The following is a 23,651-nucleotide window of genomic DNA, read 5'->3' as shown; positions in this document are numbered from 1 at the left end:
ATGAGAGAGAGCACGAGAGGGAAGAGGGTCAGAGGGAGAAGCAGACTCCCCGCCAAGCAGGGAGCCCAATGGACTCAATCCCAGGACCCCAGGATCATGACCTGAGCCAAAGGCAGTCGCTTAACCAACTGAGCCACCCAGGCGCCCTTAGCATGTTTTTTTAAAGCTTAAAAATTGTGTGAATCCACAAGGCATTGTGTCAACAGGTAAGAAATTCCTTTAAAATCCACAAAGGGTGTTGGTAGACGATTTACGCAGGGAGATCATACAAATCATACAAAAATCATTCAACTTGGCTTGGAATTAAATTAATGTGAATTAAAATGATGACAATTCAATTCTCTGCCACTCATGTTAGGAAAGACAAAATAAAGATACTGTGTAATATAGTCAAGGGCCGAATCCACTGGTGACTGAATTAAGAACCAAAAAAGAAATAAGATGACTTTACACAACAAAAGCTTAAACACAATTCTTGTTCTTGGAAATTACTGATAATGTTGATAATTATATTAACTGACTAAATATTACTGGTTAATAATAATTCTCCTTTGAGGAACCAATTCTAATAAAGTTAATCAATGATGCTGATGGGAGTAACTGAATGAACCCCATAGTATATTTCTATAGCAAACACGGCAAGCAATTTACATGCCCACCAGAAGGGGAGAATGAAGTAGATGTGGGGAGACCCAGCAGTGGTTCTCAAGCTTGATTTGAGTAGAGAGCCACCATCATAAATACAGATGCTCAGGCCTAACACTGCTGGGTCAGGTCCCTCTGAATCAGGGGCACCGTGTCTACATTTTTACAAAGCTCCTCCATCACAAAGGTGATGGTATTGATAAGCACCCATAACTTGTATGGCTGAACGTTTTACGACCATTATAAGCTTTTAACAACAAGGAAAAATGATTATAGTATAATGTTAAGTGAAAAAAAAAGAAATTTGTATATTCCCTATGATTTTAAGAATAAAAAATATATATTTAGAGAGAGACAGAGACATTAACGGAAAAATATTGGGAAAAAAACACAACAAAGAGCTGTCTCTGAATGTAGGGATTATGATTAGTTTGGACTGCATTTGCTTTTTACACTTCCTCGCCCATCCAGAATTTTCTACTGTAAGTGATACTTTAATAATCAGTAAATACAAACAAAAAAAGCCTCGGTTATTTTATAATTTTATATTATTTTATAATATAATGTCTAAAAGAACTGTTCTTTGCAAACCAACATATACATTTTATTTTGATCCAAAAAACCCCCAAAAAACAAAGAATTTAGGAATTGCTCTTAAGGATGTCGGTAAAGCATTCATTGCTCCTGATGATGTGGTTTGCTTTGGTCCACCTCTCTAGCCACAGGCTGGAGGACAGGGGATGAGGAACTTGGCTTCTACAAAGGTTCTGCCTTGTTTGAGGTCAGGTCAGGCAGAGAAGGATGAGTAATCCAGCAATTAGTGGGCCTCCTCCATCAGACAAGATCTGCAGGAGGTTAATAGAACTCTCAATGGCCTGGAGAAAAGACTCACTGTTTCACACATATTTACATAGAGAAGGTGAGCTTTTCCCCTTAAGCTGAATTAAATGAATGTGATGGTGCATAGACTTGAGTCCTGCAAAGTGGGCCATTAAAAAAAAAAAAAAAAAGTATATACCTCTGTTTTTAGGAAAAGAATTTTCAGAGCTGGCAACTACGTTTTTCCCCAAACAAGTAGTAGAGACCCTAAGAAAAAAGCCATTTTCATTTTTTTTTTTTGCAGGAATTAAAAAAAAAATGCCATTAAAAAAGTCTTTCATCACACCACATCTTTACTGTATCCCTTTTTGCATTTAAACTAAAATTCCAGATTGGAAAACTCATTTGATTTAAACTTTGTTATGCAGCAGATAAGTACATGCAGAAAAATTTCTAGGACCACTCTAGTAAGAAAATAGTAATTTCATGAAAAACGAACAATTTTTCACAGACTATTGCACAGACTATTGGTTCTCTTATTTAAGCGATGGTGGCAATTGTCACTGCTGTCATGAGGGTGGCGTACAGGAAAGTCTACCCCAGTAGAGCAAGAGGAGATGGGGGGGAGGAGCATGGGACATATGGGGTTTTACTTTTGCCATTTAATTAATGACGTCCCCCCAAATAAAGGTGTTTGGAGGAAATCAGCCATGAAACTGAGAATTTACAACAACCCCAGATTTTTGTATCAAGTCTATGAATAACCCACTGAGAAAGAACTAGTTTATCAATCATGAAAATATAGTTAAGTAAATAAAAATCAAGAGCCTAATAAGGAGGTGAGAATCTGGTCTTAAGGAAAGGCGTCTGTGTCCACAGTTCTACCCTTCATCAGCTGTGGGAGGCCTGGAAGAGTAACCGGTTCTCAGCGTTGTCAGTGCTCCACTAAGTTTTCAATTTAACTTGCGGCTGTGCTATTAGGTTTCCTCCCAAATTATCCCTTCCAGTAAACAAGCACACAGCTCTTTTTGCTCCGCTGGATTTGTGCACTTCTTTCCAAAGAAAGGATTTGGGCTGAATTGCTCTGCATATATATGCAAATATTTTAAGAAAAGATACGAAGTTTTAATTCCAGTTGGCTTACACAATGACAGGTAAGATTTGCATAAAAATGGCACTACCAATCAATAATTTGATATCAAAAATAGGAGGGAAAATTTTTTTCAGTGGAAAGACAATTCAGACCCTACATGATGTATAATGAGCCTTTGAAAACCACTTTGATAAGGAAGGATTTATTGACTTTGTTTTGGATTTTGGATGGCATATATGCAATTAATTTAGTGTATAGAGTCCTTTGCAGCATTTCATACTCCAAGTAAGTCAAAGACAACTAAATAAGTTACGTAGATACTGGGTTAGATTCCAGAAATGGTCTCTAAAGTGTGTGTTTTTTGAAGATTTTATTTATTTGAGAGAGAGAGAGAGAGAGAGCATGAGCAGGGTGAGCAGCAGAGGGAGAGGGAGAAGCAGACCCCCCACTGAGCAGGGAACCTGACACGGGGCTCCATCTCAGGGTCCTGGGATCAAGACCTGAGCCAAAGCAGATGCTTAGCCGACTGAGCCACTCAGGTGCCCCTAAAGTGTGTGTTCCTTGGAATTGGCATGACCAATTGCTATTTGAGGCCTAGGCCTGAGGAATGTGATTTTTGAAGAAATATTGTGATTTTTGTGAGGATGTCTGCCAGTAATTTAGAGCACTAGCTAGAGATTGTGATAAATGAATAATTTAATTATACTTTTAGTGTTAAACTTTTTTTTTAAATGTAATCCTTACAAATATTTCATGCAGTTTAGTTTCATGATTTTGTCAATTTTAGGTCACAGAGTACAATTTTCTATCCTCCTTTGGGTAGGGACCTCTTTTAGAAGCCCGTGAAAGCTACAGATAGACTAGCATAATGATTTCAGGGGATCCACAAAATTTGGAAAGGGAATCGTGAATACAGATAAAAAATATCTCTTCCAGATTCTAGTAACACTTATTTTAAAATTAAATAATGCGGGCCACTTTCAAGTATGTCTGTTAAAGGAAGGGAAATAAAAATATTTCTATGACCCATGGTTGCTCCAGAATTTGAACAGAGAGGAGGTTTTAAGACTGTGGTTTGATGGTAAGGAACTTGCAGGGTACGAACCTCAATTTGTGATCATTCTGCAAACACATCATGGGCAGGGTTTTTTTTTTTTTTTTTTTAAGTAGACTCCACACCCAGTGTGGAGCCCAGTACAGGGCTTGAACTCATAACCCTGAGATCAAGAGCTGAATTGAGATCAAGAGTCACACGCTTAACTTAACCGAATGAGCCTTTGAGGTGCCCCCATATGCAGGGCTTCTTAAAAGACTGCATGTGACATTAATAAAAATTAAAAATAAAAACTGCTCAAAGATACTTCTGGTTACCCTTAGATAATATTGGGAAAATATCAATTATTTGTATTAAATCATGTAAACTTTATTTGACTTGTGGTGCCTTGGGGTGCTGTTTGAGATGATACGGGCTGAAGTCCCCACCCCAAGCCACCCTGTTTTTATGAGCAGTTTCTGTGATGGAATCATACAACAGGGGGCTTTGTTTCAAGATGGGACCATCACTACCTATAGACTGTGAAGTGCTTCCAGTTCTCGCTGAATCTCGCTTGTTAAGGGACTGTCATTAAGCTAAAGTACGATTTCAGAAGTCGCAGAGCTGGTGGCTCACTGTTCACTGCGTGTGAGCTGTCGAGCAGCACTGGGATTTTCACGCAGATTTGCTGGGTGGTCTCTGCGCTGTCCCTGACTGCTCTGGATGCCTTCCCTTAGGCCACGGTCCTTATTCTCTTTATAGGATTTCCAGAATGCTTGACAACCGAGTTTCCTTTTTCCTTCCTTTGCTCATTGTTAAAAACTTCCATCAACTGCCTTAAAGAACTAGAATCATAGCATTTTTGAGTCACAGTGGGGATCAGAGGGTGTCTCAAACCATCTCATCTGACGGTTGTAGTCACTGGGGTCTAAGGAAAGCTAGGCGCCTTGCTCACCAAGACCCAGCGGGGATGGAGGGCTGCTGCCTCCTGGGCTAGTGCTCTTTCCCACAGTGCTAGGATCACTTTGCTTTCTGTGGGTCCCTTTCCTGTGGAGCTATAAACTAAGTATTCCTCCCTACTATGGCTCTCCAAGGGGGAATTTCTACCCCCCACCCCATTCTTGAGGCTTGCTGGGGGTGATCCCTCATTAAGCTTTGACTGATACATTCCCTGCAACTTCTATCCCCTCTGGCTAAATACTTCTTGAGATAAGACTTCAGAGGCCTGGGGTCTTATCAGCTGAAACTGATCCTTCCTAAATATCCAAGAAGGAAGAATAGTAGATAACGTTCCTTAAAAAGCTGTACCAATAAACTTTATGTTGACTTGATTTGATTAGATGGTGATACTTGTTCCTTCCTAAAGTTGGAATAAGACAGGTCTATTTTTATACATACTAGGTTCCTAATGACTTAAGTTCTGATCTTTTAGGACAGGTAATGAGGGATCCCAAACACATTATTATAAAGAAGCTTCAGTATAATGGAGCAGAAAATGCTTCACAGAAGTAGAAAGGTAAACACAAATAATAACAAATCCCAATCACAGAAACTCAGTCTCATCTTCGAATTTCCCACTCCTTTCCTACAGCCAAGTAGCCATTAAGAACCTTTTATTTTCCTGAAAAGGTGTCTCTTAAATTTATATGTTCATTTCTATTATACAGGTAACAGCTGAGTCAAAGCCTCTGTCACCTGAGACAAGACCCACGGACTCTCTCCATCTGTTCTCAGCTACCTGGAGCCAGAATAGCTACACGCTTCTCTGCTTCTTTACACCGCTTTGTTGGAAACCTTTGGGGGGGACTCATGACTGCCTCCAAGATACGACTCTGTTCTAATTTTCCTGACATTCAAAGCTTCCTAACAATTCAGCTTATATGTATACCTTTAAAGTATAACTTGATTACATTTGATTGAGCCAGGCTCTGTCCCAAGTTCTTCACATTCTCACTGAGTCCTTACTGAGCCCACATGGCCGGTAAATGGCAAAGGCGGGATTGGAATCTGGATCCTTCCACCACAGAAGCCCAGCCTCTTAACCACCCTAATTCCCCAAATAGACCTTCTCTGCCTCCTCCAGGCTAGAGTCCTTAGAGTCCCAAAGACATTTTATTCGCAGTCGATTCCAGTCTCATGACAGAACCTTCACCAGAAATTTCTTTTTTCCCCCTAAGCTTTTCTAAAGTTCTTTCCATTTTCTAACAATCACTCATGGACTTATTCATTCAACTAATATTTATCAACTAGTACATGTGAACCTTTTTTATGAGGTCTCTCCCAGATACTCTAAGACTCCACAGTGATCTCCTTCTTCTTTAAATTATCTATTGTCTGGAGCGCTCCCAATTACTTCGAGTCCCACGTCACTTCACAGTGTTGATGTCTCTGTACGGTCTTTTCCCGTAGAGCACAGCGACTCTGTTTTACGGTATTTTACACCATCCTCAGTCCCAAGGCAGGGTGAGAACTACAGAAACCATGCAGTAACTATCTGGAGGGCTGATATCTCCTTGATTAATTTAAGGTGCTACTTTTTAAGCAGCCCATTAAAATGAAAGAATCTTGTGCCTGAACCATCGACTGTGCCACCTAATGGATTTTGGGAAGATCTGCTATGGAGAGGATTTTAAAGCAAAACAAAATAAAACAAAACAAAGCAAAAGGGCTCCCGAACTGTCTATTAAATATTGGCAAGAGGGACAAAAAGAATTACTAACACTAGCTATTTTTATGAATGATGGCAAACGATTTTGTCCATCATATAAACAAATACTAAGATGACATTTCAGTGAGATTACAGATGGTTAAAGGGGTTACCAGATCAGTTTGTGCAGTGGGGCAAGGAAGAAATACGAACAGATGAAATCAGATACAAGCTTGTTGTATCAGGTGAAATCAGACACTTACAATTAAATCCTAGATAATGGTATTCTTATCATTTTGTTCTAACCTATTTAACAGTAGCAAATAAAACATGTCCTTTTCATAAAATTCTTCTGTTGCTAAATTTACTGCTGAGAACAGTATAATTCAGTACATCAGAGAAATGAATTACATTTGTCATCAGATACTAAAGGCCAACGCTGTCTGGTTTAACCTGATTAAGATTTATTTTATTGTGTATTTAAATATGCACTTAATTCACTAAATATGTCTAGTAAATCTTTATCTACAAATACTTTAAATTTCCCACCAAATTCTTAAAAAAGTTTCAATTTCTCTTTCATTCAGGGTGCCAGATTCCCTCGCAGTAGCCTAGTATTTGGATAGAACTTAAAATGTCTTTAACTGCTCTTGTTTCATCTACCCTAACTTTTGGCGTGGATTTTGGTGAGGTTGGAGAACAGCATACATTAGAAAGAGTGATAAAAACAGGCCTTCCAGGAGAAGGGATTCTAAGCTAATGGGAACTTGAAGAAGCTGTGTGAACCTCCTAAGTAGGAGCACCGGTGGCTCTTCTGTTATTCTCTGAAAATAACCAAACCCGAAGAATTCTGTGTGTCTTTACAGCTTTTGTTTATGCCCTTCAAAGGGAAACACAAAGCTGCTTATCTTTGCTGGCAGCAGGGCTCACAACCACATTTTAAAAAAGAAATATAGTCTCTCATTTATTTTTCTTAAATAATTTAAATGGGAAAAAAACCCCAAAAGTGAAAATTCTGAGAATATGTTCACCTACATTTGCTTTAAGTGGTGTTAATACTAGAACACAGCACACAGCCCTTCAGTTACTTGCTTCTGGTCAGAAGTACTTGGGTATTTCTTAAGCTACCAGCCTGGGTGCTTCCATTCACCATTTTTCATATACCTAATAAACTGAATGCAATTAATGAGATAAGTATTTTTCACCTTACAGAGCAATGAGACAAAGCCAAAAAAACAAAAACAAACCCCCGAAAATGGTGTTTCATCTCAAGTTCAGGTTACTGAACAGAACTGATTCACTGCAGAACGACCCCCAATTCTTCCCCTGAACGAGATCACCATGAACGATTTCATAACATTCAGATCAAACAGATCTGCCTGACAGACCTAATGTCGGTGTGGACACCAAATTCTCATACATATACGGTTCTCGGATCAACACTGTGTGTGGCTGCTTAGGCGAACCATGCACCTGGCATCTTAAAATGCAGGAATGAATCATGTGCCTCCAATATATCCCGTGCCTTTCACTGAGGGAGGCAGGGAGTGAGAACGTAAAAATTAGGTTCTGACTTCTGACAACAAAATGCACGATCTGCTAAAAGTCTGGCGCTTAGGTTTCTGTGCTTGGTGACCACGAGCAATAGCAGTATCTACAAAACTCGCGTTTGTTGGCATTAAAATCAAGTTCCCATCTCATGCGCGTCCCCTCACGGACGTTCCTAGTCGCATGGCTACTGTGGATCCTGATCCTAAGACAACATCTGCCACAAAAACAGATCTGTCTGAAGTGATTTTCTTTCATTAAATAATGAAAGAAATCCAACCTGAAGGTGATTCTAAACACGCTTGTAACAACTCCCAGAACCGTGTTTCTGAAAGACGATGATTATTTACTGGCAACAAATGGCCTGAATTCGCCGCCTTTATGCACCCTTCCCCTGCTTCCTAGGATTCTCTTCTTCTTGAGTCTCAAGCTTCCCTAAAATCTACTTGAATCACAAGACCTGGCCTACTTGGAGGGCAGGGACAACAGAAGGATTGCTGCAGAGGGTCTGGACGCTCTCCCTTCGTGCCCCCCACCCCGCTGGATTCCACCTTTCTTCTAATATCTCAAATTCTGGATGCTTTTAGGTTCTCTCACTTGTTTCTCGCCTGGGATTTCTCCCCCCTGGAAGAACCAACGGAAGGACCAATGTGACACAGAGTACCAAAAGCAGAGAATACTGATGACTTCCAGGGACAACAACACAGAAGGTGAGCGGTAACAGTGGAAACCGCTTGGGAGCGATGCCCGGGAAGACTAAACACAGAGAAAACACTGCTGAGGACAGGGTCAACTCCCCTTCCTCCCTTTTCTGTCTGGTGCCCGGTTTCATGTGGCACCTTAAACATCTCATCAAGTCTACAGTGCTGCACACCCAGAGTCTAACCTGTGCATATTCCAAATTACATATCATTTACATTCTATCGGCTACTTTTAATAAAAAAAATCTTTTTTAAAATAATTTAAGAATAATGTATTTTCTACAGAAACACTTTGGATTTTAATATTTTTGTAACCCCATTACCCATTATGGTTTGATTATCAGTTACCATCCGTATTCGACACAGAAATTAACAGCTGATGGCAATTTCTTAAGGCCTATGCAAGAGACTGATCCTTAATGGAAGACCGGCACTGATATTTAATGATGATGGAAAACACAAACGCATTAGCATATAACTGATATGACTTGTGTGACGGTGTTTACTTTCTCCTGCTATAACGTTTGCAAGGGGATGTTCAAGTCACTACTACGCACAAGGGGCAAGCTGGTTTCCTAAGGCGCGGGTAAAAAATATAAGTGTACAAAGAAAAAGGGATTGAAAAATAGGTGGGGGAGGGGTTTCCTTCAAATGGATGGAACCCATTCTTTTGAAAGAAAACTCCCCTCTTACCTTGGTCCTGGAGCTGGTTAGTTCTCCTCTGTCCTCCTCCTAGGGGAGAAATACCCAAAGTTAAACAATAATAGAACATGGTCTTGTATTAAAGTCAAGGTCAGTTCTGGCCAACCCTTTCCTCAGGTCTCACAAGACACTACCAACTGTCTGATACACTGGGGCGTTCATTGAAATGAGCTTAAAATTCATTTTAAGGATTAAGCCAAAGGGGAATGAACATTCGCTATATAAGAGGGACAAAACTCTACTCTTATCAGTCTATTTTGTCAGAGCTCCAACGAACTGAAGCCTGATGTAGAGCAGAGGAATTCCTGCAAGCGCATTACGCGGGTAATTTTCATCCGCTGTCGTGAATCATGGAGAGCGTATGGTGGGGCTGCACCTAGAGCTCCTTAAAAAGACAGAGGCATGCTGTGGTGTTGTCAAACCATTTCCCTGATGTTCCTGGTGTTTTTGAGGGCAGACTGATAGTGCTACAAGCCAGCACCATGTTGGGGGCGGTACTAAATTTGGTATTAACAAGAATTACTGCAAAAATGAAAAAAAGAAACCAAACCTAAGGGGTCATAAAAGGGGAGGGTTAGGAAAGTTGGGGAAATGGGATATTATCAGAAACTAGGTACTTTTGCTTTACTTTTTCAAAACAGGGAATCACAGGTAAGACAGCTGTTTTCTTTCATAATGTGCCTCTAGCCACTAAGTATGGATTCTGGTATCTCTGGAGAGAAAGAAGGCAGCACATGAAAGGAGCATGGATTTGGGGAGGAGAGAATGATGGGCTCCTTTTCCATCTGAGCTTCAGCGGCAGCATCTGACCAGGTGAAGACAGTAACACCAGCAGCAAGGATTTGTTGGGGCAAATAAATTCATCTACATGCCCTTGGTATGTAGGAGTTGTTGAATTTGTTTCCTTTTCATTTACATGGCATCTGATACAATTTTTTCTTCTTTGAATGACTTTGTCTTTTTTGAGACTACCGTCTAGTTAACCGAGCTTAGAGTCCATTCCTAGTCACCCTTTGGCATAATTTCAGTGACTGGCTCCCATAAAAAAGATCAAATACCAGACAATTGATTGAGTTCCATGAGACATGAAGGAAAGTGGAGACCGAGAATGAGCCTGAACCCATACAAGATCATGTGCTATTGTTATTTAACTTTGGGTAATTTATTAAAATTCTTTATCAAGTAAAATGACATCAGGTGAGAAAATGGATGTACTTTGGAACCTTGGGTAGTCACAATATATTCCAGAGACGTCGAAATGAAGGATGGGGTAATCGTTACTCTAATGGCCGTTATGAAAATGTGCAAGGAACAAACACTGTATGGAAGGTCCTACACTATACGTTTGTCACCATCACCCTCTGAGCTTTGATCCCCTTTAAAGTCACATGATGCAGACCCCGGCAGAGTAATGCTTCTCCAACTACAAATATACGTGTTTGTCCCCATGTTCTTACTTGGGAACTTTAACATCATTATCTTTAAAGAATATTCCAAAATTGGCCATTTTGACAAACTAGTCTTTTATCCACTACACTCTATAAATTCCAAAGAATATATATACAGAAATAGGAAATTTCCTTTTTTCCTGTAATGATACATTTGGAAATTGTGAAGCTGTGTTATAAGTAGAAAAAAAGTACATTTTAAAAAAAATAAAACACCTACTTCATCCATGGAAGTCGCCTAAATGACAGAGTTTTGAAGGACATATATTTATATTCTGAAATGATGTGAAAATCTATGAATTAGAACAACTGTGGGGACACTGCGTGGATTGGGTAAAATTCCAGTGGGCTGTGCAGTCTTCATGCTTCAGAGCATAGGTGGATTGCTATTTGTGATGAGGACAAAAATGAAAAATAAATGAAGTAGCAATGGAAGTTGTTGGTGCTATTAGGGGGCCCTTAAAAATCACCCTCTCACGTATTTTATATTGAAACACCATGGGATACCAGATTACATTTTTATCATATCTAGATGGGGAAGCATACGTGTTGTTCTTAAAAAAAAAAAACAAAACAAAGCAAGTCCTTCTATATGCATGTGCCTCACTTTTGCTGTTTTATTCCCCCTTTTACAACCCAGCGAATTTTGTCAGATTTGTACCTTGCCAAAAGTTTGACGTCAGTATATAATTTTAAATGTCTGTACAGGGAGGCATACAAGACCTGCGTCTATCTCTAGCTCTGTGGTTCTTAGAAGTGCTTTCCTTAAATATCTTTCTATCTCGCAGTGTAGACAGAATGTGATAAAAAGCAGCTCTTTACTGAAGAAATGACTTATTTAATTCCAAAACCGGATGAGCTTGTATTGAGGTTCTGGGAATGAATTTCTCCCCAGTCTTAAGATCTGCAACTTCAAAGAGGGGTAAGAGAATTCTTTGGTGGTTTTGCGAAAGATGGTCCAGGACATGACACGGATTCTTAGACTCTCAAAGTGGGAGGCTCTTCCATTTCTACTTGAGCGACTCTGATGCTGGGGATCTGAGCCAGTTTCCTCCCATTTCTGGACCAGTTTTATTGTTGTACAATCTTTATGTTGACCCTGAAGTTTATTCCTGTGTAATTTCTTCAATTTAGCCAGAGTTTATTTAGTTTTTTTTTTTTTAATAAATTAAACAGTCTCTTGAGCTCTATAGGGGTATTCTCAATACGCTTTGAAATTATGGGTGTTGTTGAAACTGCAACATGGAAGAATCACTGAAACTGTTTAGGAAGTTTTGAAAGTAAATTGTATCTATGTTAAAAAGTTCCCTTTCATTCTTTCCCCGTAAGAGCACTGGCGACAGAGTCCCATGATAGACTGCTCCGTTCCAGTCGCAGCTGTGGTACTGTGGGCCCCTTAACGTCTCCAACTGATAGACTCTTCCTCTTAATAGAAGGACATCGGATGAAGGTGAAAAGGAGCAAGTAACAGTAACCTCACGGGAGTGGTTTGAAAGGTCTCAGGCGGCACGGTCACTAGTATTGTCTCACTTGAGAAAGATACTGCTCAGTAATTTTGAGAGTTCTATCTTAATTAAGCCTAACTTAAACATCATCTCCTAAAAGTGAACAAATTAAAAAGAACATCAGTCAGATGGCATATTAACGGATTCTTTGCCTTAGATGATGTTATCATTGCTGTATCATTTAAAAGAAAGCAGCTTCTTTTTTTGTTAGCCTTTGCCCTTTGCTCTTTACTCTGGGAGACAATCTGAGGTCAGCTCTTCTTGGATCCCGTTGACTTCTATTTACCTCCGCCTGGCCTCGAATAGAAGCCAAAGGTTAGGGTACTGCCTTAGGGCTCTGGATACTTGGTTTAATTCTAACTTTTCTATTTCTCAGGCCTGGCAACACAGAGCAGCTGTATTCACTGATAAATGCTTTTATGAATTTTTTTTTTGTGTGTGTGGTTTTAGTTGCAAATACCTGAAAAGAAGAATATGGGGCTGGATATCTGAGGAGAGCTTCTCTTAGTTACTAATGGAATTCTGGCCTGTTGCCATTTTAAAAAGACTGTTCAGAAACCGCGTATCTGTCAGCCCCGAATAGGAAGCAACCATTTTCTGTAAGAGCAGAGGCCTTGTGGGTAGGTCTCCACGGAGTTTGTGCTATCCTCTGTATGTGGAGAGGAGTCCACACCCTCCTCTTTTCTTTGAAAGTAGAGAGCTATTCCTGTCACATTTGGTTAATTGACTCCATTTTAATTCTTATTTTGGCTAACTCCCGAAGATTGAATGCTTAGAGAAAACAGATTGAATAATGTTGTTGTAAAAAATTATCTGTGTCAGGTTTTTTTTTTTATTGAGTACCCCAGAAAAAAAAAAAGCGGGCTAAATGAAGTCTACTTTATTTCAATGTGATGTGATAGGACTTTGCATGGTCAGTGGTATTTAAAATGATAGATTGCTCCCACATCTTGGAATTATAAACTTGAAAGGCAGAATTGACGCTAGGATTGTTTTTATGCCTTTAATTTTTCTTCACTGTTGAGTCATGTGATACTAAGAGAGCGTACTGAAATGGTCTCATAAAGTTTCTAAAAGTGTGTATCATTCTGTGGATGAGCCCGAACAACAGCTTTTTGGGTTTTCAGAGAGTATGGAATCTGCCCATTTAAAATAAGCTACTTTCAATTGTGAAAGAGACTTTTCCAGTATTAAGGAGGATAAACAAAGTATTTCTAACTCCCATTAGTATGATTATTAGTTACAAGATATTCTTATAATTAATATAAGGCTGTTTCCAAGAAGGCTTAGGGCAGGGCTAGGTGGTCTGCAGGGTAACACGGGGATTTTCTATTTAGGTGTTGCCAGGATGTACAGGATATGGTGTTTGTGGCAAAGTTCTCTCAAATGTATGCTCTTTCATTCTGAAAACAAGAGTTATAAGACTGAAGGGCGGGGGGCAAACATTAAAATAAATGAACTACAGTTTCTCATTCCTAACTAAATTAAAACAGAATATAATTCTAAACCACAGTCTTTACTATTTCCCAGCTCATTCCAAATAATGGCCAAGCTATTTTATCTTCCCTTTCTTAAGTATGAATCATAAATCAGACCCAATCTTGGCTGATTTTATCTTTAGAGACAAAAGGAAGATATTAATAATGTCTCAAGTTATGGCTGGGTGGTTTCCCATATGCTATGCTGAAACATTTTCATTTTTATGGAAAACCATCATTTACTTATGATGCACTAAGTGGATGTCTATTGTTAGGATAAAACTGCATTAAAACAGTATTGCATAGAATTCTACACTTAGGAGAATATGACGTCTCCACAACGAAGTGAGCTGTAGTTTTAGTTTATTATTATAGGTGTTTTGGAGTTTCATGGTCAGTCTGATTACCATGCTCCCTCCAAGTCCGGTGTGCGCGGGCATGTGCACATCTAAAGTGCTCTTTACACGTCTGATTATCCCAAGCATGGAATAAGAGAAGAGCCCCTCTTCTCTCATGCGATCGCTCCTCACCCTGCCTCCATGCTCTCAGTAAGAGGGACTCGGCACACGGAGGGGTAGGAATCTGCGTACGGCAGGACAACAATGCTTCTCGTCTTGTTCCTACCGCACTACTGAGAGGAGTAAGAGCTGTGATCGGAGAACTTTAATGACCCCTCCTCTGCCGAGCCTTGTGGCCTTCCCTTTAGGAAGGTAAGTCTGGAGAACAGAATCCTACACAAGCAATGCACAAAAAGCAAAAACAATAGCAAAAAAAACCACAAAAAAACTCCAACCCCTATCACTTGACCTTGCTGCTCTTCTGAGGATAAACTAGCAGCTGCTCCTGGTTTGTAAACGACAAGGGCACTTACTACCTACAGAACTCCTGGTCCTATAGCCTGAGGTCTTCTAGGGAAGAACACTAACCGGACACAGTTTCTTTTGTCACTGGGCACAGACAGGCCACAGAGGAGCTCTGTAGCCACAGGCAGAAGCTGCCTTATGTGCAGCAGAGACGTTTCACAAAGGCAATCTCTCTGCTGTAGGGTGCTTGTCCTACAGCTGAGACTTGAACCCGCGGCAGCAAACCCATGCGTGGGCCACACCAACATCTCTGATGCACTGGTAAAAGCAGGACCTCCACAGCTGTCGCTGTTTCCCCAACTCTAGAATTCCTGGCGCCACACATTTCCCTTCCCCCAATCTTTTTAGATTCTTTGCTTTGACGGCCCGGACTTGATTTCCTTATTAAGGTATTTAGTTGGGCCTCTTTCTAGATTTTGGCATTGCCAGTGCCCTTCAGGGGAGGGGGGATTGGCGCGTCTTTTCTCCAGACCTGGTGTTTTTGGCTTGAGCTCTGGAGAACCCACACGTGGGCTTCCACCCAGCCCTGCGGAACAGGGGGTCCAAACACCCTCACGCACTGCTTTGTTGTTCCTTTGTGTCCCCCTTTTAACCTGAGCACTAGCGCTGTGACAGCTTCTGGAAATCATTCAATTTTGTGAGATGATCTATACTGATTTATAAAGACCAGTGACGTAAGGTGGGACCTGTCTGGCTATGGGGCATCCGCCAAGATGACAACACTTCCATACATGACTAATGTAAGGATATGTTCATCCACTTATCAGCTGATGAACTTTGGTCTTAGACACGACACCATGTCTAATGGTCTAAATACTCTCAGCACATGTGGGTCAAGGCCACCTGACTTGGCTGGCGAGAGGTTCAGCACGCACATCAATTGTGTGTTACCACTGAATCGATTTGAATTGTATGGGATGTACGTATTCTCTCTGGAGATTCTCTCTCTTTATAGGATTTGCTTATAAGGCAATTATGTGGGACTAAGGAACAACAGTTTGGAATTCTGCCTTCTCTTAGAACTGTCACAACTGACGTCCAGTGTTAGGTCCCTCCTCGGATCAGGCTATGAAGGCTTAAACTGGTGAACCTCATTTATAGCATTTTTATCTCCTTACATTTGATCCTCTTTGAAGTGTTAGAAACTAAAATGGCCACAAATTACCCATTTTCTCAGGCAAGTTACTAACATACGATTTCTAAGTGTAATGGTAAGTAGGAGCACACAGCCAAACATTGAATTTAGAAACATCTCAACGTGGTGTTACCTATGGCAGTCACAAAGCTGAACTCAAAGGGAACAACATGGCAACCAACCGACAAATTCTCAGTGGGAACCCAGCGACCATCTGTTGAATGAACCGGCAAATATATGAAGGCAAATCATATTAGCATTTTTTTTTTTTTTTTTACTATTGGGAAGAATGGCAAACATGTTTAATGCCTGGTGAATCTTAACGAAATGCAGAAAAATGCCACATTCTTTTTATTCTTCATGAGGAGCTGTGATTTCAATCATCTTTCAAGTGTAGGCAAGACTTAAATGACAAATGTAGAATTTCAAATGGCAGTGGAAAGTTTTAGGTTTCCTACTGGACTCACCATTCTAGAAAGGCAAGCAAGGATGGGGTATATGGATTCTAAAGGCGGTTATTTCCCCCTGGGATGCATGCAGTATTGGTAACTTTACCATGCACATCTGTTTGTGAATGCAAACTACCTGGTCCCTGCAATAAACACCAGCATCTCTGGTAGGAAACTGGGTAAGTGATTAAGCATGTTATAACTGGGGGTGGGGGGATTTGTGTGCTTGTGTGTGTGTGTTCTAACCCTTAGTCCAACAGACTATATTCCAAGTCGTAATGGGATCACAAAAACTAAGTTATCTGTAGTATCTCTATGACATCAAGAAAAGTAAAGGATATTCATATGCAAAAACATCTTTCCTGATAGTTAAATTTAAACAAACAAACATGTACTAATCTACTGTAACTCATTTCCTGAAAACAAGTGGAAAATTTAATCACTTCAGGCCAAGTGCTGCTCAGGAATATGAGCGTTCAGGTTTAACTTTCTGTACTTTTAAGCTTTTCTAATGTCCACATCAAATGCTAAGAGTTGACTTGTGACTAACATCGAAAACAGACATCAACTTTATTTGCATGCACAACATCCAGCAAGCCCCTTGTTTCTAAACCTTGTAAGTACATGTGAAATGATGAGTAAACACCTATCATCAATTTTACATGAGAAAGTGGTTCCTTAAGGATAATATATTTTTTCACATGTGGATCTGAATCCTAAGTTTAGTACATCCACCCTAAAGGACCCTCCAAAGCGGAAGAAACATGATTTGGCCTACTGAGGACGCTGCCCATGCTGACAGAGATCTAGACTTGGGCCAGGGATTGCGTTCAAGGTTGAAAGAGTCAGATGGAAGCTGTGTTACTCTGATTCCCTTGCTTCGCACCGCCCCCCCCCGCCCCTGCCACGCGTTGGCCCGGGGCTCGGCGGTGGCTGTAGTGAGCTGACCTCACGTGCCTGGCTGCAGAGGTCCTGCTCTGGCTGTTATGGGCTCCCGGCAAAGGGAGGGCAGCAGGTCCTACTGGGCCTCTGTGCCCCCAGATCTCAATTACTGATCAAGTTCTTTTGGAACTGCTTTCTTTTGAAACATTTTCTGGGGGGGGGGTGTGACAGAGCATTTGTCTTATTTTAGACACAGTCTCGCCAACATTTTTAGAGAAGGCAAAATCTGAAGAATTATTACTGTTGAATAACAGAAGATAGGAGACTAGTGCTTGTTTTGGTTTTTGATTTTTTTTTTTTTAACTGGGCTTCGAACACTAGGGTCGAGTCTACAGATTCTTACAGAGGCCAGGGGAAGTCTTCGGATAGGCTCCCTTGCTATGTTCCCTGGAGATACACACAGATACGACATACCAGGAATATCTCCAAGAGGGGTCTTCTCATCTAACAGCTATTTAGTACCCAGTACATCTCTGTATTAACCAAGTTACGATCCCCTCTAAACAACAGCTGTTGGTTTTATTTGTTGCATACTAGAGAGTACAGCAACTAGTGTAACTTGGATAATATAGTAAAGATAGTATTTTGTGGTCAAGTATACAGCTTTACTACATAATAAATACCACAGACAGTGGGTCTCTTTTGGGTAGTGAAGCTGACAGTACTAATGGTAAAGTCAAAGTAAACAAACTGCCTCTTTCATCTAAACTCTGCATCCCCACTGCAGTGCTGTCTAAAGCATGTGTTGTAAAAATTTCTCAGCCAGAGGATGGATTTCACAATTGTTTTGGGTTGTCAAGAGTATTGGAGAAGGAACGAGAAGGAAGGCCAGGATGCTGAGAGTCGTATAAATGGCATTGTGCACAGGAAAAGAAGGTTCGAGAGAAACATCAAAGCGTGGGGACAGTTGAGAGATAATATAAAAGAAGAGATTTTACCCTTTCATCTCACAATGAGAACTGGAAGTTTTCTTTAGAAGATGACTTTGGAAAATAACTAACTATGCCAGTAAGATCTGAGTTCTCCCACTGCCTGGTATTTATAGTTCGTGGGCACATCTGCCTGTTATCACTCCTCTGTATTATAGTAAGACCTAGAGATGTGACGTTCAACGGCATCAACATTCCTAGCATCCTTCTATGACCTAAAACTTGGCGAATCTGTGGCAAAGTACAAGAAACCCAGTAATTTCTGACCGTGGTTACTGCCCGTCTGTAACTGACAGCTTTCTGTAAACCTCGCAAACACGAGTCTGAAATAGTCTCTTCCAACAACGAGGAGCTCTGTGCTCTATTCCTCTCCTGTGAAGACGGGTGCTGGTCACCCTGCTGCAGTGTTTTCCACCCCACGCTCCGAGACAGTCTCTGGAGCGATCCAGGCTGCATTTGTGTGAAGGTCTGCAGTGAAGACCCCAGTCCTGCCTTTCCATCCTGATTCTACACCCTGGTGTTCCTCTTTTCTGGGACATTGATTGTGAAGCACTGTGACCAAACAGCAAGGCCCGGAAACGTGAGACTCCCCAGACCACTGGAAGACTGTTAGCCATTTGTCTGCGTTCTGTGCTTCCGCTGACGTAGCAGGAAAGACTACTGTTTTCCTGTTCTTCAAGTCTCAGGTTGCCCAGTGAATCACAACAGCAGAGTTTGTGAGAAAGACAAGGAAACAGACTAGTCTCACTGTATCCAGAACTATTAACGTAAAGACTTAGTTAAAAGAAAGATCCCATAGAAAAACAGTCTACTGAACAAATAAGGCAGAAAGGTTTCAAACACACTCTTGATGCAGATGTGCCCTCGGGATCTTGCTGTGATAAATGCAATTGTTTTGAATTTGCTTCTACAAAGTAAATCCTTTATACAGAAGGTGCCTATTCGTCCATCTCTGAGAGTTTGCCTCTGTTCAAACAGGAGGCTCCTCATTGAATAAGAATGAGAGTTTAAGCTTGATGCGTGCCCGCGCCTAGCAGGGCTGGGGGTGGGGAAGTGAGGAGGTGGGGGGTAAGGTGCACGCTGGTTAGCCTTCCCTGCTCTTCCAGTGTTCTCGAAGACCGGACAAGAGGGCTGTGGTTTTGGCATGCAGGGGCCAGCTTGCTCAGGAAACTGTGGCATATATAAAACAAAGCGCATAAACAAACTCTCCATCCAGGAAGCTGGGTTTAACAATTGCCTCATTAACAAGATCCAGGGAAGGACAGGAAAAGAAGGGGAAGCCAATAGCGGATTATTATACAGTTCTAGACAGATGAAGCCCTTCAGCATCTCCCCAAACAAGCCCCGTAGTGTGGATTTGACAAAGTGGCACATTTAAGAGGGAACTCTTGCCATCAATGGGAGTCAGGCGCACCCGTATCTGAGGGCCAAATGCAGTCCCTGGAACTTGACTTTATCAGTAGACACAAGACAGAGGACAAGGCAGCTACATCCACAGAGAATTAATTAAGAGCAAAAGCGACATCCAGTGAATGTAATCAATAGTCTGAACACTGATCTACATATCAACCACCATTGCTTTCTCCCCTTCCCGTGCTTTTGATTTAACTACACGAAGGTGCTCTCACAACTCCTACTTCAATAGAGATTTCTTTGCTCCTTGGCTTTGCCGAAATGACATATTTCTCCTATCGCATCCTACAAAACATACCCTCGAAGACCAAACACTCTAATGCCAGTTTGAGTGTCTGGATGGTTGGAACATTTTGGAGTAGAATTTTGTCATGCGTAATTTATTGGTCTGGCTTTCTCCCTGGACATTTCTCTGGTTTCATATGGGAAGTATGTGCAAGGAAACGTGACTTTCTGCCAAAGTCCACACCCAAGTCTGTCTTTACTGGCTCATTTTAACCTCTCTCCTTTTAAAATGGTCCCTTTTGGATACACTGTAAAACCCCTCACTAATTATTACAGTGCTGCTTGCAAACACTAAATACCGGTTTAAGGTAACTTCCCAGGCCTACTGTCTTGTTTCTGGGATCTGTGTCATCCACGCCCTCACCCCCCGCCCAACACACATAGCCAAAGCACGCTGCAGTTCCCTTGTTCAAACCAATGAGAACAATCCTATCATCTTTACGTTGCTTTCATTCCTACTGGGCAACAGTACAGGTCTCATTACTTTCACATTTCAAAGGCTTACCAGAGACATCATTTCTCAAGACTGGGTTTGTGGTTAAGTCCTTTAGCAAAGATTCTGATTTCTTCTTGAATCTGTGCTTTGTACGAATCCCTCCGAAGCAGCACTGAGACCAGAGTGGTTTGTCAGTTGTCACTGCTGACTCCGGCTTTGCTCTAGCCCTAGCAATTCACCAGTGGCCTTTATTGCTTAAGGAAAATAGGATATTCTGCCTCCTGGGCATAAACATGTGAATTCCCTATGTCCAGGACCGAAAGGGCAAAAAGGGCAGATTTTACCAGCATTTCCTTAAGAATGAAAGTCTCATCTTTAACACATGTGGGTTATTCGAGTAATCCACATGTGTGATGCTGTGCTCATGAATCACATTTCAGGGGTCTGTGTGTGAACAATTCTGGACTGTCATTGGGTCTAATTTTACAGATCTTACTTACACCACACTCCCTTTGCAACGGGTGCGAGTGTGACGGGAGTAAGCCCCATAGAATCAGAGCCTGCTTCCCGCTGATCATGACCCCATCTATGAATAGATGCAGTTACAAAGTTGGCACTGATACAACCTCAGGTTAATCTAAAATATAAAGATGCCATAATCAATGAAACACTGAAATGGAGAAAAAAAGTGGTTTGTTAGGAAGAGGTCAATTTCTTCGTACTCAGAAACTAGTGGGCAGGCAGAACTAAAAAAAAAAATCATGATAAAATGTAGAATCATTAGCTGACAAAATGAGAGCGCAGAATTGAGTGACTGAAAGAAGTTGACGGGACACGGAAGCGTTGCCACCCACGTTTTAGGCCCACTGGAGGCAGCTAGTGTTCAACCAGTTTGGTTTTTATATGGCCTTCAAAGATATACAGGTCAACTAGGATTAACTGTTCCAAATTAAAAAAAAATTACCTGACTGTTGATCAAAACGTATGAAATGGAGAAAAAGAAAAACAGCAACAAAAAAACGAACATACCACGTTCACACACAAAACAAAACCACTGTGTCGGGGACATCAGGGAAGGTGGAATATTATAACAACACACGTCACATTGTTATACTATCCCACCCACCTTAATGAAGAACCCTTGGGTGTGGCTACTCCATAGCCTTTGGAGTCCAGATTTCCTCCCACTTTCATTGTGTCACACGGCTTGCGCTGCTCGATGTACTCGTTCATCGTGGACTCCAGGAGGAAGGCGAATTTGCCTTTGGATTTTCGGACCCGAGCTACTCCCTCCGCCGTAGTCCTAGTGAACACAGACGGCTCTGCGGATCGCATGTAGGTCCACATCTTTTCGTACACCGCTATTTTTGATCTCTGGAGGAAATGCAAATAAAATTAAATACAGGAGAGAAGGGAACGACTTGTTAATAGTGACCGGACCCAGACGAGGAGAAAGCCTCTTTGAGTACCTTTCCCTGGTCCTGCAACTCCGGTCGGCCTGGCTGACTTTCTCCCCTCCAGTTAGAAAACTGCCTTTTACCACGGGTGAAGGACATCATGGAAACGGCAGACATTTAGGAGTGACATCTGAACAAGTGGGTCCCTCTGGTCATACGTGATTACCCTACTCAGCTGCCTAAAGAACAACGTATTATTACTGTTATTTTTAAACGCAGGGTGCCATAGAGAGAGTGGGACATTTGCAATCATGTCTGTATCACAGTCATGGTGAACCCGAAAGGGGCCCGCTCTGCAAATCTGATGACTGATTGAGGACTGCTGCTATACTGTTTTCATTTCTATCTTTTCTCATGCCTCCCAGTTTTAATGTGAAGTGTTCTAAGATGTGGATGAAGAGTGGTCCGTATCAAGTCACGAAGGGAGGAGCAGACATAGTGGGGTTCACAAGCCAAACGTCCATAACACAAGACACAAAGTCTAGGTCCACCAAACACTTGTAGACTTTTTCTAATAAAATCTCCAAATAGAACATCCCTAGAACTGTAAAGAGAAGTGATTCCTTCCCTGTAGGTACAGACTTCCAGGTATACAATGAATGTCACGGAGATGAAAAGTGCCACCCAGGGAACAGGGTCAGGAAGGGCCTGACAACGCTGTGTGGGGACAGATGTTGAGCACACTTATCATCAGGAGCCTGGGTGATGCACGGAAGTGATGCATCATGATACTCTACACCTGAAACTAATCTAACAACCTATGTCAACACTTCAGTAATAAAAATCAAAAATGTTTTTCAACTAAAAAGTTAGAAAAACTGAAAAAGAAAGGCGATTCTTGTTTTCCTAGGATATATTGTGGATAGTTAGTCTTTCTGGTACCTTGACTTCAGCCAAGAAATCTTTTATTTCTGTCTATTTGTGCTCCATCTACTTTACTCCCATGACTTAATTTACCTAGAACCTTCTGCTGGTATCTGCATTCCTGTTAGATTTTTTCATCCATACAGACATTTTAAAGGTGAAAGTACAACCAAATGAACTCAAATGACCCCAAGGGATATATTTAATGAGGTAGAAAAGCCTGCATCCTGTTTGATGTTTGATAATACGAGGATACACAGAGTTCTCTGGTGCAAGTGCATTTGTTCAGTAACAAGATGCTGAAATTTTGCATCTGGATCCAAATAAAAATTAATGGAGACTTCATTCAGACTTACATCTAAGCACGAGGGCAAATCCTGAGTAGCATGTATATTTGTTTTATAAGGACCCTCCTTTGGTTACCAGAATATAGAGTCCAGTAAGAGACAGATCTTCAATAATCAACAAATATCCTGAATAGCAAACTTAGGAAGACATGTTTTGGGGTAAAATCAAAGGATTTGGGTTGACAAAGAAAGAAACTGATAAAAGTTGTATTTAAAATTTTGGTTTCAGAAGATGGGAACTTAGTAATCAATATCCTATATAACAGTAAGAGATTTGCATACTTGGGCACATATTAAAAAACAGATATTTTATGTTAATGTATATTCAAATGCTGGTAAATATCAAGATGGAAAATAGATATCCTGTATTGTCCTATGAGGTGTTTTCATGTTAATAACACTTAAAAATACTGCAGTGATACAGATCTTGTGGTGTGTGTGTGTGTGTGTGTGTGTGTGTGTAATGACAGGTGACCTCTGGCCATAGAAATCCTTACATTAGGAAGCTGCAGGCCAAGTACTAAATGAAATTGCAAACGTTCTATGTGCTTTTAGGACAGAGGAGTGTCTGGACTCACAGTCCTCAGCCGTGGGATCCATGAGGGAGGCCGTGTTGCCTGGCCCTAATCATTCCATCTTTAATAACAAGAGTTCTCTTCCAGAGAATGAACTCTGCCATTTTACAACGAGTTCCAAACTCTGAAAATCATAAACTGTCTGGATCACCAGATACAGACGTCCTTAACATTTATTCTGATTATTACCATTTAGAGAAATGTTGGTAAATAACATCCTTTTGGCGTATAATCACTCTTTAAAATATAGTGATGACTTGAGAGTTTCATCTAAAAAGATACAGAGTTCCACATACATTGCATACCTCATCTATACTACATTGAAAACAGAAGAAAA

General features: G+C 41.0%; 1 protein-coding gene across 9 annotated transcripts in view; it reads right to left on the bottom strand.

Moving 5' to 3' along the window:
* The window catches only part of GRIA4 (glutamate ionotropic receptor AMPA type subunit 4), a 372,192-nt gene that overhangs the window by 19,302 nt on the left and 329,239 nt on the right, over positions 1-23,651 (bottom strand). For 8 of the 9 annotated variants that reach the window (XM_027578964.2, XM_027578962.2, XM_027578960.2 and 5 more), the window contains one exon: positions 21,198-21,445. In XM_027578964.2, coding sequence (XP_027434765.1) covers positions 21,198-21,445 — 248 coding nt within the window. Of the gene's footprint in view, positions 1-9,179; positions 9,219-21,197; positions 21,446-23,651 lie in introns of all 9 variants that reach the window. The other variant, XM_027578968.1, reaches the window with a different exon arrangement.

The sequence above is a fragment of the Zalophus californianus genome, chromosome 11 (genome assembly GCF_009762305.2).
Source record: "Zalophus californianus isolate mZalCal1 chromosome 11, mZalCal1.pri.v2, whole genome shotgun sequence".
Lineage (NCBI taxonomy): Eukaryota > Metazoa > Chordata > Mammalia > Carnivora > Otariidae > Zalophus > Zalophus californianus.
The sequence above is the reverse complement of the archived record's forward strand: the minus strand, read 5'-3'. Positions and strand labels throughout refer to the sequence as shown.